The 15,028-nt window shown below is 41.3% G+C and overlaps 1 protein-coding gene across 1 annotated transcript in view; it reads left to right on the top strand.

Moving 5' to 3' along the window:
* Positions 1-13,768, top strand: part of cd2ap (CD2-associated protein) — a 35,834-nt gene extending 22,066 nt beyond the window's left edge. The window contains exons 11-19 of the mRNA XM_079572463.1: positions 306-339; positions 912-1,001; positions 6,154-6,292; positions 6,376-6,485; positions 8,240-8,352; positions 9,167-9,250; positions 9,341-9,561; positions 10,781-10,844; positions 12,959-13,768. Coding sequence (XP_079428589.1) covers positions 306-339; positions 912-1,001; positions 6,154-6,292; positions 6,376-6,485; positions 8,240-8,352; positions 9,167-9,250; positions 9,341-9,561; positions 10,781-10,844; positions 12,959-13,000 — 897 coding nt within the window. The 3' untranslated portion in view covers positions 13,001-13,768. The remainder of the gene's footprint in view (positions 1-305; positions 340-911; positions 1,002-6,153; positions 6,293-6,375; positions 6,486-8,239; positions 8,353-9,166; positions 9,251-9,340; positions 9,562-10,780; positions 10,845-12,958) is intronic.
* Positions 13,769-15,028: the final 1,260 nt, after the last annotated feature.

Raw genomic sequence — 15,028 nt, forward strand, 5'->3', positions numbered from 1 at the left:
ATTGACAATAGTTGATCCAAAGTGCACGTTGCTCCTACAAGAACAGCACAGTTAACTACTTAAGGAACATCGATTTGACGTACTGTTGAGGTATTTTGGCTCACTAAATGCCAAGTACATTTCATTAGGCTGTAAGAGCTGCTCTAAACAGCGTGGCCACTCTTCTCGGGTTAAGCGAATGAACATGATGCACAGAAAGGGGTTTATGCTCATCTACTGCCTTCCAGCTTTACCTTTTACCCTTTTAATTTTTTATCCTTTTACTGACCGACTTTGATTTTAATCTAACCTACTTTGTTTTGCAGAAACCAAGAAAGCCTCCACCACCATCAAAGCAACGTGAGTGCACAGATTTGATTATTGGAAACATTCTAAACCAAATAAAGGAAAAGAGAACTGCACAATATGAGGAAAAAAAACATTTAATAACTTGAATTTTGAATAACTGCTTGATATAATTAAGTATTCTGTTGAAACAAGATAAACAAAAAGGAAACAATAAATCAGGACCTCAACAAAAGGGAAGTAAATTAAGAAAATAATGACAAAGTTGCCGTGTATTTTTGCTGAAGGCTGTGTTAGCAAAAACTTAGTGAATATCAGTCAAATGGAGGTGTTTTTATGATATATTACGGCTTGTCATCTAGATATAGCCTAATATTATCACTGCATGTTTCAAAGAGTGTGCGATGCCTCTTTGCAAACTTGCTCACTTGCACAGTCGTCTGCGCCGGATGTGACCGTAGCCTCGATGCGTCTGAAGCAGTCTGATTCAGTACACGACTTCCTGTGTGCATATATAACTGTGGTTTGCGAGACAAAAAGGATTGTGTTCCTGTCGTCTGCACTGTTTGCTCATGACCTGATTTGTTTAGAGCAGAAAGCAACTGAGTGAGACATTTTTAAAAAAGTGAAATCCAATATGTTGCGCTTTTCAGTGCATAAGCCAGAGGTGCCAAGTGCCGACAAGAAACCTCATTCCATCCGGAGCGAAGATAAAGGTAAAGCTCATCATTCTTACTCCATGATACACTTGCATACACATATCTGTTCAAACAAGAGGAAAGTTACTAGAGCCATTATGCTCAAGCAGAAAGTAAAAAGTACTTTGTGAATATTAAGTATTTGAGTGTAAAATTCGGATTCATGGTTTAGTAGTGATGTATTCTGATTGACATTTTAAGGGGAGACACTACAGGCAAAACTCAATTTTATCAGTTTTCAGGTTTTGGGCCAAATTGGTCTCTGAACATACAAGCTTTCACCCGGAAACAGAAAATATGCCTAATCTTCACAATAACATGTTTAAATATTGCGTCGATTCAATGTTCCCCCATAGACTTATATGGGACAATGCAATTTCAAGGGCCTTTTTCTCAAAACACCTTTTTCTGTCATTGTGGCGACACTATGTCCACGTCAGTTGGACCTAAAGACTTCCAATGTTCCAGCCTTGGACTGAACATTATTTGGAGGATTTTCTCAGAGGGATTTTTTAAATATTTAATCCCTAGCCCCATTTTTTGAGTTTTGAATGTCAAAAAATAAGGCGAATTTTCTTTTTTTTTTACAATTTTTTCCACTAAAAAACAGCTTATTTTAAAACTAAACAAGAAATCCAAAATCCCCTGTGAAAAAGTCTTGGCAACTCATTCATCAATAAAATGAAACCATACATTTGAATGTAGCTCAATCCATTATTCAGATTTCGTCGCCAAAAAGATTTGGGGCATTTTTAGGCATAAAACACCTTGTTCTTATATGAAAAGATAAAATGACAGAAAACTTGCAATGTATTTTTTTTTTTTTCACATTTATGCCAGTGATCAACAGCAAAAGTTTCAAATCGATATCTGTAAATATACAGTTTTTCCCTATTCACCTGCAGTGTCTCGCCTTAAATAATGTTCAAATCTGAAGAACACAGCAAAATAGTACCAAAAAAAGGAATTATTTTTAAATTATGGTGCAAGGAACACAAACTTAACTTATTTTTTACCCAACTAAATGTCTCCGCGCACTACCCGCCCCTGCTGCACCTTTCTTTATCAAGGACACTGGGTCATACAGACACAGTTCTAGCCTTTATGAATGTGCAAAATCAGAGCTCAAGTATGATCTGAATATAGACAATGGCATGATTTGTTTGTGTCACAGTATTCATGGTAGGTGGCTCGAGTGGGATTTTCAGCTAGTTTGCAGCCGTATTCACTGCAGTGTTCAAGGTTTCTAGGCTGGCTCTTTTTTATCAAGTTCATTTCATTAATTGAGTAATGTTTCAGTTCCTTGTCAAGACGTTCTGTGTGGATATTTGTTTTCACACTTATCTGAATGGATTTTGTCTGAAAGCAATGCAATACAATTTCTCTCTTTCTCCTGTGAATAGCTATTCTATTTGGGAGCTAAAAAAAAAAGCCTTTCCCCTCACTAACATGGTGAGTGCGGAGTAGCATTGGATTAAGTCTCCGTGGGCTCTGGCAGCGCGGCAGCCGTTGTTTCTTTGTGATCACACGTTCAGACAGGTCGAACTGTGCGAGTGCTGCGTGTGCTCTTTGTTTATGCGCCGCATGTCGACAAGAACTGCTGGGAGCTGCTTTTTCACTCCAATTAATCGGACTTTGTCCCACTCCCGCTAATGGAATATGTTTCAAATTGAGATGCCACATTTTACATTCAAGGCACAGCTTTCTTCGCTTTTGACCACCCTGTGAGGAGAGCTCAAGGCAGGTTCCAGCGTTGTCTGTAGTAAAAATACATACATGTACCTTCATTTACATTTATATTATGTCTTTAGAGATTTCAGACGCGTACATGAACTTGTTTGTCACAGTGAATTATTCTGTTTTCACCGCTGTATTGTTTGCGTCACACTTCAGGCTATTATTTCTATTGATTTGGATCAAATTCTGAGCACATTTCACACACATCCAACATGTCAGCTGCTGCATTTATATGTCCTATATGTTTATCCAAATATATTTATTGAATTTACAGTTAAAATCACATTGGTCACTCACACTTTGTTCATTCATACCCTTAACTGCATTCATCCACTCACTCGTTCACTCTGTCACGCACACATGCACACTTGAGGAGAGAGGCGCAATCGAGACATTACATTATTTGAGAGAATACTCGGATATTGTATATATCCATCCATCCTGTACTGGCTCACGATCAGCAGAGGATCCAGTCCATAACAAGATGGATGAATATTGCTCGGCATCAAGGGAGCCCAGGAAGCAATCGCTGGATCACTTCCTGGGGACCCCCTCAGCCGTTCACACGTAGGCACTAAAAAAGGAAAGTTTAAAAAGAAAAAAAAAAAAAAAAACTTCACCTTCATAACTATACAAAAGTAAAACAGTAAAAATTTGAAACCATCATACAGAGACAAATGCGTGTAAACATGATAAGGAAACAGTTAGGATTCAATTTAGGAAGTTAGGATTCAATATATTTCAATAAAGGATTCCAGGTTATTTCCCATTTGTTCATATTTGTAGAGTTTATAAATCTTATTTTATCAAGAGTCATTACGTTCACAAGTTCATTTAGCCAGTTCCTGAAGTTCGGTGCAGATGAGGTTTTCCACTCTTTGAGAAGGAGTCTTTTGGCCAAGACAGTCCCTAAAAGCAACACAGCCCTAATATGTTGTGGAAGGTTTTGTGTTTCAGAAGACCACCCAAACAAGACCATATCCCTGTCAGGGACAAGATTTCTCTGATACACTCCTGAGTAAAAGAAGAAGATGCTGAACCAAAATGGTTGAATAATAGGACATTCCCAAAATGAATGCGACAGTGATCCTTCAGCCAATTTACATTTATCACATAATGGAGATACGTCAGGATAGAATGTGTGTAGTGAAACTTTGGAATAATAGAAACGATGAATCACTTTGAACTGCATGAGCCTGTGTCTGCTGTTAATTGAGCAATTGTGAATTTGAGAGAGTGTCTGTTCCCATTGTTGTTTCGGTATTGTTGTTTTTAGTTCCTTTTCCCATGCTTTTTTAACACCATCTGCTGATGTGACGGGCACAATGTCCTATATGTTAATAGTAAATCTTAAAGGCATGGATTTGCTTGAAAGACTTTACCCACTATATGGTGTCACTATCTACACTGACCATTTATTGACTTTACCCACTCAATAGAATGCTATTTTATTTGAAATTGTTTTATTACCATTGTAGCTAAGCAAAATATGTATTACTTTTGATAATGTTTTTTTACTTTAGTGGCAAGAAACCAGTTCAGTGCGTGGCTTCATTCAGCAGACAGAAGTACAGTTACACAAATGTGTACCTTAAAGGGAGTGTTTTCTCAGACTCTGCAGATGGAAATAGGCAAAGGGGATCCTGTGATTATCTCTGTGGCCTTTACTACACCTTGCCATCTCTCCTATAGAAGGAAACCAGTAATGTTCTCTCCATGTTATTGCTTCTGAAGCACTCTTTACGCCACATTCACACGTGCGCTTCCAGCCCTTATAAATGTGGCTTTACAGCGGTCACTGCCTGCAGTTCTTCACTGTAGCCGAGGTGCCATTAGACCAGGACATTTTCTCACTCCGGTATAAGATACAGTATATCACTCTCTCTCCACAAAATAAAACAAAACATGAATGCAAAATGGAGCTGGATTTGAGCTAATTATCACAATAGTCATAATGGCTTAAATCTATACTGTGCTTTACAAGCTTGAATTGATAAGTCTGATTAGACAAAAACTGAAAAAGATGTTTATGGAGGAGGTTTTGAATCTAAAATGGAGTGACATGTCCCGGAATTCAACCTTCAACTTGCGTTAAACCTCACAGTGGCGCTCTCCTTTCAATTTTACTGTATCTAAGTAAATCATTTATTTTCAATCAGTTCACATACTTAATACATTTTTTATTTTATTTTAATTTAGATGTTTTATTTTTTTGTTATGGTTCTACTTTCAATCGACAAGCCGTCATGTTTGAATTTAACCACAATTTCCCTAAGTGCCGCATCCTTCAACATGTGCATACGTCACATTAAGAGGCACACGCGGCCAGCACTCGGAGGGCCCGATCTTGTGCATCAAAACGCAGACAATAGCGTGACATTTTGCGCTCAGTAGCAGCACTTTGTGATCTTGCCACTCAAGACTTAGCGCATTTAAGTGGGTTGAGACTCACACATTTTCCTCCAACCAGATCGACTCCGCGTCCAGGAGAGGGGTTGTGTGGGGTGAACATGTGCTTTTGTTTTGCTTCGCGTTCACGCGAAGCGCGGCCGATCCGCGCCACAGCGGACGCTGTAGCTCTTTTTCTCTCGAGACGTGAACATGGTTTAGCTCACGATGGGGTAAATAAAGTTTTTTAGTTTGACCTGTGAGAGCCTAAGACTTAACAAAGAACGCAAGACAGCGCAATGTAAACGAGGAAGTGAATGTCAGCCGTGTTTCCATCAGTGCAGTCGCCTCCTCTTGTGACGCCCCCTCACAGGTGGCGGAGGCGAATGGCACATATAGCGCCGCCACTCGGAAAATAATTCGCCAAGAGCCTGCGCCGCCCCGTGCGCCGCCCCGTGCGCCGCCACACGATCTGGCCCGGAGTGTCTTTGATGAACCTGTTGTTGTCACACTGCTCTGTTGGTCCTGTTTACTGCAGGAGAGGCACGAGTTTGTGTTGTGCAAATATGGCGGAGCTATTAACCGGATTTCAATTATAGATACGATGATCACGCTAGTCTGTTATTAAAAACTCAACCATGTGTTTAATACGTACCCACGGCCTGCTTTGACATTTTGAAGGTCGTAAAACTTTCTGAATTCACAAAGTATTCATCATAGGGAGATCGAGTGTTAAGTTCTTTTTCACGTTATTTTGCTTGTAAGTGCTGGGTTAGGGTGTAAGTGCTGCTTTGTTCAAGGTTTTTTTTTATTTTTTATTTTTTTTTATGTAAGTAATTTCCATCAAGTGGTTTTCTTGTGACACTTTGAGGAATCCTCTGCGTAAAATGGTTTTGAATCCATTACCTTGCACAGTCAGTGGTACAAAAGGGGGAAAAAAACTACCAATCTAACCCGAGTTGTGAAGTTTGTCAAAAACCATCCCTCGTCTCTGACTTTCTGTAACTGCTCTATTATTTAACATGCGTTGCGTCCTTCTTCACAGTTGACAAGCCCGTGCCAGAAAAGCACTCCAAGCCTGCGCCGCTCCCTCCGCCCAAACCCACGCCGCCCGGGAAAAACCGACCAGCGAGCCATCCGCCCAAACGGCCCGACAAGCCCCTGGCACCGTCAGCGAGCCTCAGGTAACATGCTCCTCAACTGCGAGGCTACCTGACTCGTATTCCTTTCATTTCTTCATCCATACATTCTCTTTTCTCTTTTGCAGACACAATGGAGAGATGCCTTCTACTCGGTCAAAGTTAGACCACGAGCCATTACCAGTGTCCAAGCCCAGAACTCCATCTGTAGAGATTACAGACAAGCCTTCTGAGCCAGGTAAAGTCATCCATATCTACAGTGCATCTGCAAATATTCATACGCTGTAACGTAAGAAAAAGTGGAAAAAGTGGCGTGAGTACTTTCCAGATGCACCGCAGAATCCTCATATTTCTGTAATGTAGTAATGTGTAAATAAAGTTACAAAAGGCTCAGACAAACAGGTTGCTTTGGTTTTGAGTGGAGTATTGGCTTTACAGTTTAGGCGCATGGGAACGAGCAGGACATGTTCAGAGAGGAAATACGTGAAAAGCCTCTTATGGCGTCACTTGAAAGCCTTTCGCACCGCTGAGTTTTGTGACGGATAAAAGGCGCTAAAAAGCTGTTAAAAGTTGTTCACCCGAGGAGCCAGACGCCCTTCACTATGGATTGCTGAGCAGAAATCTCCACATTTGACCAGAGAATAGGTGCAAAGTGCTATTGCACAACAGTCCCTCAAGTTTCCAAAGAGCTGCTATAGATTGGAGAGTCGCCTTGTCGTGTTCCTCAGGGACCTCCCTGTGGGCCAGATATGGGCTTTCTGTGTTTAGAAGCCATTTGTCCGTTACATGTATGATGTCACACCAGTCTATTGAGCGCGATGGAGGACAGGACAGCGAAGTGATCTTTGGAGGAAGATTCTTTAGACTCCAGAAGAATGGTCGATGTGTTGACCTGGTGTTTGCTTAATATCCATAATATCATATAATCTGGTTCTGAACACATTGAGTGTCGCACTGTTTTGAGAATTTAGCTGTAGCTTGTCAACAATCCAGACCCATTTTTCATGATATTTGCAGCACCACATGCTGTGGCTCTTTTGAAAGGGGAGACTCTGAGCTCTCCTGGTCTCTCTGGTATATTCTACGTGCCTCGGTCCTGAGCAATCCCAAGCTAAATAAAGGCTAGTTTTTGATCAAAATCACTATTTTTTTTTTATAGAAACTGAGATATTGCATGTTTTATGACACACTCTCCTTTCTGAATAACTCCTCTCTCCTCCTCTTTCCTCCTCTTTCCTCCTCTTTCCTCTTCTCTCCTTCTCTCTCCTCCTCTCTCCTCCTCTTTCCCCCTCTTACCTCTTCTCTCCTCCTCTCTCCTCCTCTTTCCTCCTCTTTCCTCTTCTCTCCTCCTCTCTCCTCCTCTTTCCCCCTCTCTCCTCCTCTTTCCTCTTCTCTCCTCCTCTCTCCTCCTCTCTCCTCCTCTTTCCTCCTCTCTCCTCCTCTTTCCTCTTCTCTCCTCCTCTTTCCTCCTCTCTCCTCCTCTCTCCTCCTCTCTCCTCCTCTCTCCTCCTCTCTTCTCTCTCTTCTCTTGACAGGCACTAACATTATGGGAAGAGGCAAATACCTAAATATCTCAGTTTCAAATCAATTTTCAAGGACATCATTATTGATACGTTTTGAACACATCGCAACATCAATCGCTTTCACTAATCGCGTGTGCATTTAAACAGCCTAATTCTTGGATTGAAGACTTTAACAGGATGTTTCTCAGCCGTCCTTGGACCGATTTTCAACATTTAACCAAAATTCAGAGAAATGTTAAAATCGCAACACCACGCCCCTTCGGACTCTTGTTTCGTAAATGAGTTTTCCGTTTTTTTGGCACTCAATGTGTTAAATATCTGTAATCCGTTTCCGCATCAACTTTTTTTTTACTTTTATGTAAACATTACGTGTGTATTTTTCTTGCATTTACAGATATATACTGTCCTCCATCCCTCACTTGGACTTGCGCCTTAAACTCTAATCTGAATCTCTCTCGTTTGAAATCAGACCTGATGAGTTTTGACGATTTGGCGTCTACCTCACACAAGCTCTCCCACCCGACTGCAGACAGACCAAAGATGCCTGGAAAGAGACCGCCCACACAGTTCGGAGGACTTTCGGTAAGAAAAGGGTTCCACAAACACATTATTATTTCTTTTGGACCACCTCTAGCTTTGATCACGGCATGTGTTCACTGTGGCCGTGCTTCGATAAACCCCTGCAGCGTCACAAGATTTATATTTGTTCAGTGTTCCCAAAGATTCTCATTGGGGTCGAGGTCTGGACTCTGTGCTGGCCAATCCACGTGTGAAAATGTGCTTCTGGAATCTCAAAAGTGGCAATTCATTTATTCATTTATTTTTGTATTTTTTGGGGGGCCAAGCAGTTTATTTACAAATGGAGGTGTTTTATTCTGATTGAAATGTTTGTTGTTTTGGTCTGAACTTGTAAAGCCACGGCCGTTGGTTCTAGTGAAATGCACCGCTGTCTTTGACAGAGTGTTTTCTGACCCATTTTTCAACATCTCAGCTTTTCAAAATAGGTGAAGGAAAGTGCTGCACAGTCCATTGCGCTTCCTATTTGTCCTTCAGAGAGGAGGGAGACATCCACTGGACACAAAATCAATGTGTGATTAAGTGTCACTCAATAGGTTTGTACTATTAAAGGCGACCTGGACTGCAGAGTTGCATCAAGACAGGCCCTTTGTCCAGGCCAAGGCCACAACTTATTGACAAGATTTCTCATTTTCTGTCAGTCTTAAAATGACGGGGTCAGCTGTGTTTGTGGAGGCGAAGAAGCACAAAAGCAACATCTGATTCAAGCCAGTTCAAAGACTCTTCCTTTTCATGGCCATATGTACAGAGCTTTGATTTTCAAAACGGTCAAATTGCCTTGTTGAAAACCCTCATTTAGTGTTTTTCATTTGCTATCCAGCCCAACAAGGATGTGCATATGGAGAAGTCCCAAAAGCCGGATGAAGAGGACGGAGTCAAACCAAAGCTGACAGAAACCAAAAAGGTAGGAAAACCCTGCATATTTAAGGCTAAAGGGAAACAAAACACACACAGAGAGAACATTTTGATAACATGTATTCCCTCCTCTCCTCAGCCTTCCATTGGCAACGTGCCGCACTCCCCCTCTTTCCTGAGACCCAGTTTGAGCCTCGAGTCCAAGTCCGCCTTTACAGCCAGCAGTGGAAGCGGAGAAGGCCCCAGTGTGGGGGTCAAAGCTCGCCTGGAGCCCGAAGAGCAGAGCGTGGGTTTGGAGGAGCTGCGGAGTCAGATGCGAGAGCTGCTGTTGACCGTGGAGCTGCTCAAGGCCCAGCAAACGTAAGAGTCCCACTCAGTCCACAGAATCTGGGAGTCACGGGAAGAGAAAAGCCTGGTTACGTGCCGTGGTAATAATTTAAGTATTGCTTTGTTTGATGTCGCAGAGCAAGACCAACCATAAACATTCATGATGATAAATGCTTGTATTTTATTTTGTCAGTAAAGTGAAATGTGTGGCTCCACTTCAGAACCGCCATTACATCTTTTTGAGCTATTGCCGTTTATCTGCAGTCTTGGAGCAACGATGGATTTTCTTTTCTCACTGACCTATGTTTAAAAGAAATACCAAATGCTACAGAGGCGAAGCAAATGAGCAATGAATCTGGAGTGTTTTGTTTTGAGTCTGTGGGGGCCGTCCTAAAATGGAGGCAGGCTGAACCTCAAAGTCATTCTCTCTTCACAGAGATTGCCTCTTGGATTCCTCTCTCGTCTTTTCACATTTCCTCATTTCCAGCCAGATTGAATACGATTCTGAGATAATATGATCCAAGTTAAAGGTGCAGAGATGAGCTGGCAACATGTGGAGCATAAGCCCGTCTTAGTAGATTTTTTTTTTTGTCGTTTTCTCTGATTGTTTGATATCTCCCACCAGCTAGAAATGTACATAATGACCCAATCCTCCCTTTACCTCCTGGCTCAGATGATTATTCCCCGGGGGGTCACCCGCTGCTCTTGACAGGTTGCTCCAGCAGTGTTATATGTTATAGGCAATATGAGGGAAAAATAATGTGATGCAGCATGAAATAACTGCATCACAGTTAGGTCAAAACAGATCAAGCTGCTATGGTCTTTCGAGCGTTTGATCACACAGGCCTCTCTCTCCACTTAAAATCAGTTAAAATGTAGGAAAATACAAAGAAGCAACAAAAAATATACCTTTAAAAAATAATTGCGACCCCTAAATAAATGATGCTTAATTGCGATTAATTACAAAGGCCATAATTAACTCGATTGAAAATTTGAATCGAGTCACACCGCTAGTTATTTTGTTTAAGGCAGTGTTTGTTACAGTGTTAGTAGCAAAAAAAATGGTAAAATCTCACTGATCTGGATGTTGCATGACTTAGTATTGTCATAATATATTGGTGTTTCATAGACTTACCCAGGGTCTTTCAAGCAAGAGGACTTAACCTTGAAACATAGCTTTCTATATAGAGACTTTTATGACGTACTATCCACCTGTCTGTGGACTTAATCTCTATGTGCGTTGTTTTTCCAGGAAAGAGATGTCGGAGCTGCGAGGAGAGCTGGACGAGGAGCGGCACAAGCGCGTGGCTCTGCAGGTACCATTGATCTCTATGGGAACACACGCTGGCCTGTCTGCGCTCATTACACGCGCACAGCTCACCAATGTGGCAGGAAGAATGTCGTGCCGGGCGATAATGAAGACCAATAACTTTTAATTCTGTCACAAAGTTACGGGGGTTATTTGTAGGAAGGGGCTTTAATTGCTCGGCTCTTTTCACGCGATCTCAATTAAAGCTTTCAATCAGGTCGGCCTTGCTCGACGTAGGGGACTGTTTATAGCAAAAGGACCTTTTCTGTTTCTGAGTCGAGTTGCTTTGAATTAAAGTCCTACACTTGATTTTTTTTTTTTATTAACAATCAATGAATTAATCATCTCTCGCTTTGTAACATCCAGGTGAGTTCAAATGAATATTTCTAAACTTGAGGTCAAAAGGTCCAGTACTTCAGCACAAGAAAGGACTTTTTATTTCTCTGTTAGGAGTGCCTTGGATATTTTTGCCTCTTGAACAGGTTTACTGAAAGGCTTTTTTTTTTTCATGTTTCACTTTTGTCTCCTTTGATTTATAATTTTGAAATGGGCATTATGCACTTAATCTTAAAGCCACACCGCGTAGAATTCAAGTGTAAATCGGGTCCATATGGATATTTTCTCACAGCACATTGTTCAGTAGAAGTGAAAAAACGGCAGTTGTAGCTCGCACTAGCTAACTGTTAGCTTTAGCCCGATGCTAACATGTAGCATCAAGTTAGCATTATCCGTTTTTTATGTATTTATGGGCTGTTGAATCACTGTGCTCCTCTCCATGTCTTTGCTTCTTTCTTTAGTCGAAAACTATATTTATAATTCAGCGTTTGTTCAAGTAGTTTTTGAATAATTAGAGAAAGTTTAGATTTTTCTCCAAATTGTTTTCCCCCTTAACTGTTTTCAAACATGACCATATATGGGCGATTCCAGAGATGCCGTCTGTATCTATGATGGCAACAGTATAGTCCAAAATCTTACGCTGTGTCCCTTTAAATCTAAATTGCAGGACCTTGTCGCTCTTGTCAGAAAAGTTGCTATTAAGTAATTTTCCAAAATTGTGCTGTCCTAGTGGAGAGAAGGGATTTCTCAATCCAATTCAATCCACTGTATTTATGTAGCACATTTTATAAACACGCGTTCATGTGCTGCACAAAAGATCGACGATGTACTGTATAGGAATCAAAAAATAAAATCAAGTGAAACCAAACCAGTCATTCAACTAAAGACATTAAATGGTTAAAAAAACATAAATAAGAAAGCGAACATAAAGTTATATAGAGATTGTTTACAGGGATTAACATTGGATGGATGATAATTAAACATCAGAAACTTCACTAAAAGAGTTTTTAATGTAATAAGAATTTCTATTTAGCACTTAAGAGAAAGTGCAAGGCGTGATCTCGCTCGTCATTTCCGCACAGATCATCGCCCCTGACAGTAGTATTGGATTTAGCTCAGAAACACGTCTGCGCAGCGGGGTCCGCGATAACACTCCGATGCAGGAAGGCGAGGCCTCCCACCGAGCGCAGAGCAACGCCCCGTACTTTCACTCTGCTCAAAACAGCGAGGGGGCATGAAGCGCTTCCTCCCCACGGCTACAGCCCACTGCGGAGGTGCGCTGACCAATGACTTCCTCGAATCGCCAAGACGACGGGAGAGCGCTAGGAAGATGAGTTGTCAGGTGAATCAGATGGAGAAATGTTTTATGGCACTGTACAAGCAGACACTGACAAACCATTTATCTCATAGCATTGCATTATTACGTATTCTGTTCTTGTGCTTAGTGTCTTCATGAACTCTAAAAGATCACCAGGCTTATTCTGCTCAGTAACAGACCTCTGACTTGGTGATTGTTTCCCAGGTCACACAATTCTCATGTAATAAATTAGATTGTTCCCCCCCCTCCTTGTAAACTTCTAGGAAACAGGGGGGAAAACCTGATCATGACCTGTTTCAGCCGAGTGTGTCTAAGAACAAAGACCACCCGGCTGTGTTATGTTCTCACACAATGTTACGGATTTCAGCACTAATGTGATCATTATGCGCAGTTGGAGCTGTAGCCTGCTGCCAGTGTAGACAATTACCTTAAACAAGCCGTTTTCTCTGCTGTTTTTTTCCCTTCAGATGGAGATAGAAAAACTGAAGCGAACTGTGCACTTGACGTGAAGCTCATGCGGCAGTCACACGCGCCTGGCCCTCAGCTGCGGATTTGTGGACCAATCAGAGCGCTGGAGAAGCGGGGCTTTGAGCCTGTCCATGGGGACGGATAAGTCTCAAACCGGACCAACTCCAGCGCAATCCTTTCACAAAAATAAACTTTCTGTATTTGTAAGACTTCCATTTTGCACATTTTTAAGCTCGACATGATTTTGTTCAGATGTTTCTTTTCCTTTTTGCCAACACAAGCTGCGGCCTTATTCAGACTACTGCTGGATTCTGTCCCTGTGCGGACGAGGCTCGCTCTCTCTACTACTGACTTTGGACAGCAGGGGGCGCTTGCTTCTCCGACTTCTCTTTTCATTTTTTTTTTTTAAATGCACAGGAATTGATTTTAAAAAACATGATTTAAGCTAACATCAAATTTCCTTTTCTTCACCTGCCAGCAACAATCGTTTCTTTGTCTTTTTATGCATCTTCGTGTATTCCTATCCAGGGTGACACTACCGTGCCTGTTCACAAATCTGTATGTTTTATAATGGGAGCTTTTATTTACCAAGAAGGTGTCTGGAATCTACAGTATGATATTGTAAATGTCTATTTTTGGAGTCTACTGACATGCCTAATGTCCATTTAGAGGGCCTCTTTTCTGCTGGTCTCTTCTGTTTCTGTCAACTCTTTTAGCGCTGGGAGCACGTTTTGGTAAAGTCAATACACTGAGCATCTAAACTTTGTGGCCGTGACAACAAAACCAAGTGTCGTGGCGCTCTGTCTAAAAGATTGTAAAGTTTTGGCACAGTGAATGAAACTGTGGGGGGAAAAAAATCAATATTTTCAAGCAAGACTTCGACAGCTTTCCACGACTTCCATCCGCAAGTACCGGTTTGGCGGACAGCATGGCTCATTCTGATTTATTAATTCTTATTCATTGATTAGCTCTCTGTTAACTATGTTTGATACAAATGTTGATCCATTGGTTGCTGGGTTTTGATGCTCTGTGTGTGTATTCTACATTCCTCATCTGTCTCCAACTGGATATATGACCCGAAAGAGCCAAACATATGTGGGACATTGTACCTCAAAGCCCTTTGTGCAGACTCCAGTCCTTCCCAGTGGCATAAAACACACAACGTAGAAATAGATCTCCTGGTGAATGAGTAAATTAGTATTGGTTTGAGATGCTAATGCAATATGCTCATTCCCCATTTGAATTGTAAATCTTAAATCTGATGCAATGCCAAGAAATACAAACGTGAATTGCTAAGTTACAATCTTCAAACTGCCTTTATATGCAATTTTTAAATCAGGCAGTCCAGATTCCTTTTTACTTTTTACACTTATTGATGCGTTTTTGTTTATAAGTCAGTTTTTGTTGCCTTTCTCAAACTGAACTGTATTGGAATGAGGAAAAGAGAGGCTAAAGTTGGGCAAGTTTTAACTGATAATTCATTTCCTGCTGGGGCAAGTAGCTCTTTAAAGTTTGGCGTCTCCATTCTAATACTTAACTTGATGTCTTTGTGGAATAAACCAAAATATTATTAGCCTTCTAGTAGCCTAGCCAAATTGCAATTTTTCTTTCATTCCACTCCAAACGCAGCTGCTTCTTAAAGAGGGGGTATTATGCTTTTTTTCAATCACATAGCACCAGTCTATATCACACTACAATGATGACCAAACCTTCTGTTGGTCTGTAAATGCAGTAAATTAGAATAATTGCCTTGTATAAAATTGCACTCTCAAAATGTCTGTAGTGAATGTCTTGAAATAGGCCTCTGTCTCTTTAAGAACCTCTGAGCCTTTCCGACACGCCCCCTCCACACGCTGTCTGTGGCAGTGGTTGGTTACTCGGCTGGTGACGAAAGCTCGGAGGCGTCTCCAGGAGGTGGGGGCGTTCCTAGGAGGACTCAGGCAAACCTATCCCTAAAATGGCCGCCATCAGAGTTTTTACAGATTACTTAAAGATACGTGAATGTACCAAGGCAACACTTCAGGCATGTTTTTAATGAGGGAATGACATAATAACATGATGTAAAGCTT

This window comes from Gobius niger (assembly GCF_951799975.1).
Source record: "Gobius niger genome assembly, chromosome: 15".
Lineage (NCBI taxonomy): Eukaryota > Metazoa > Chordata > Actinopteri > Gobiiformes > Gobiidae > Gobius > Gobius niger.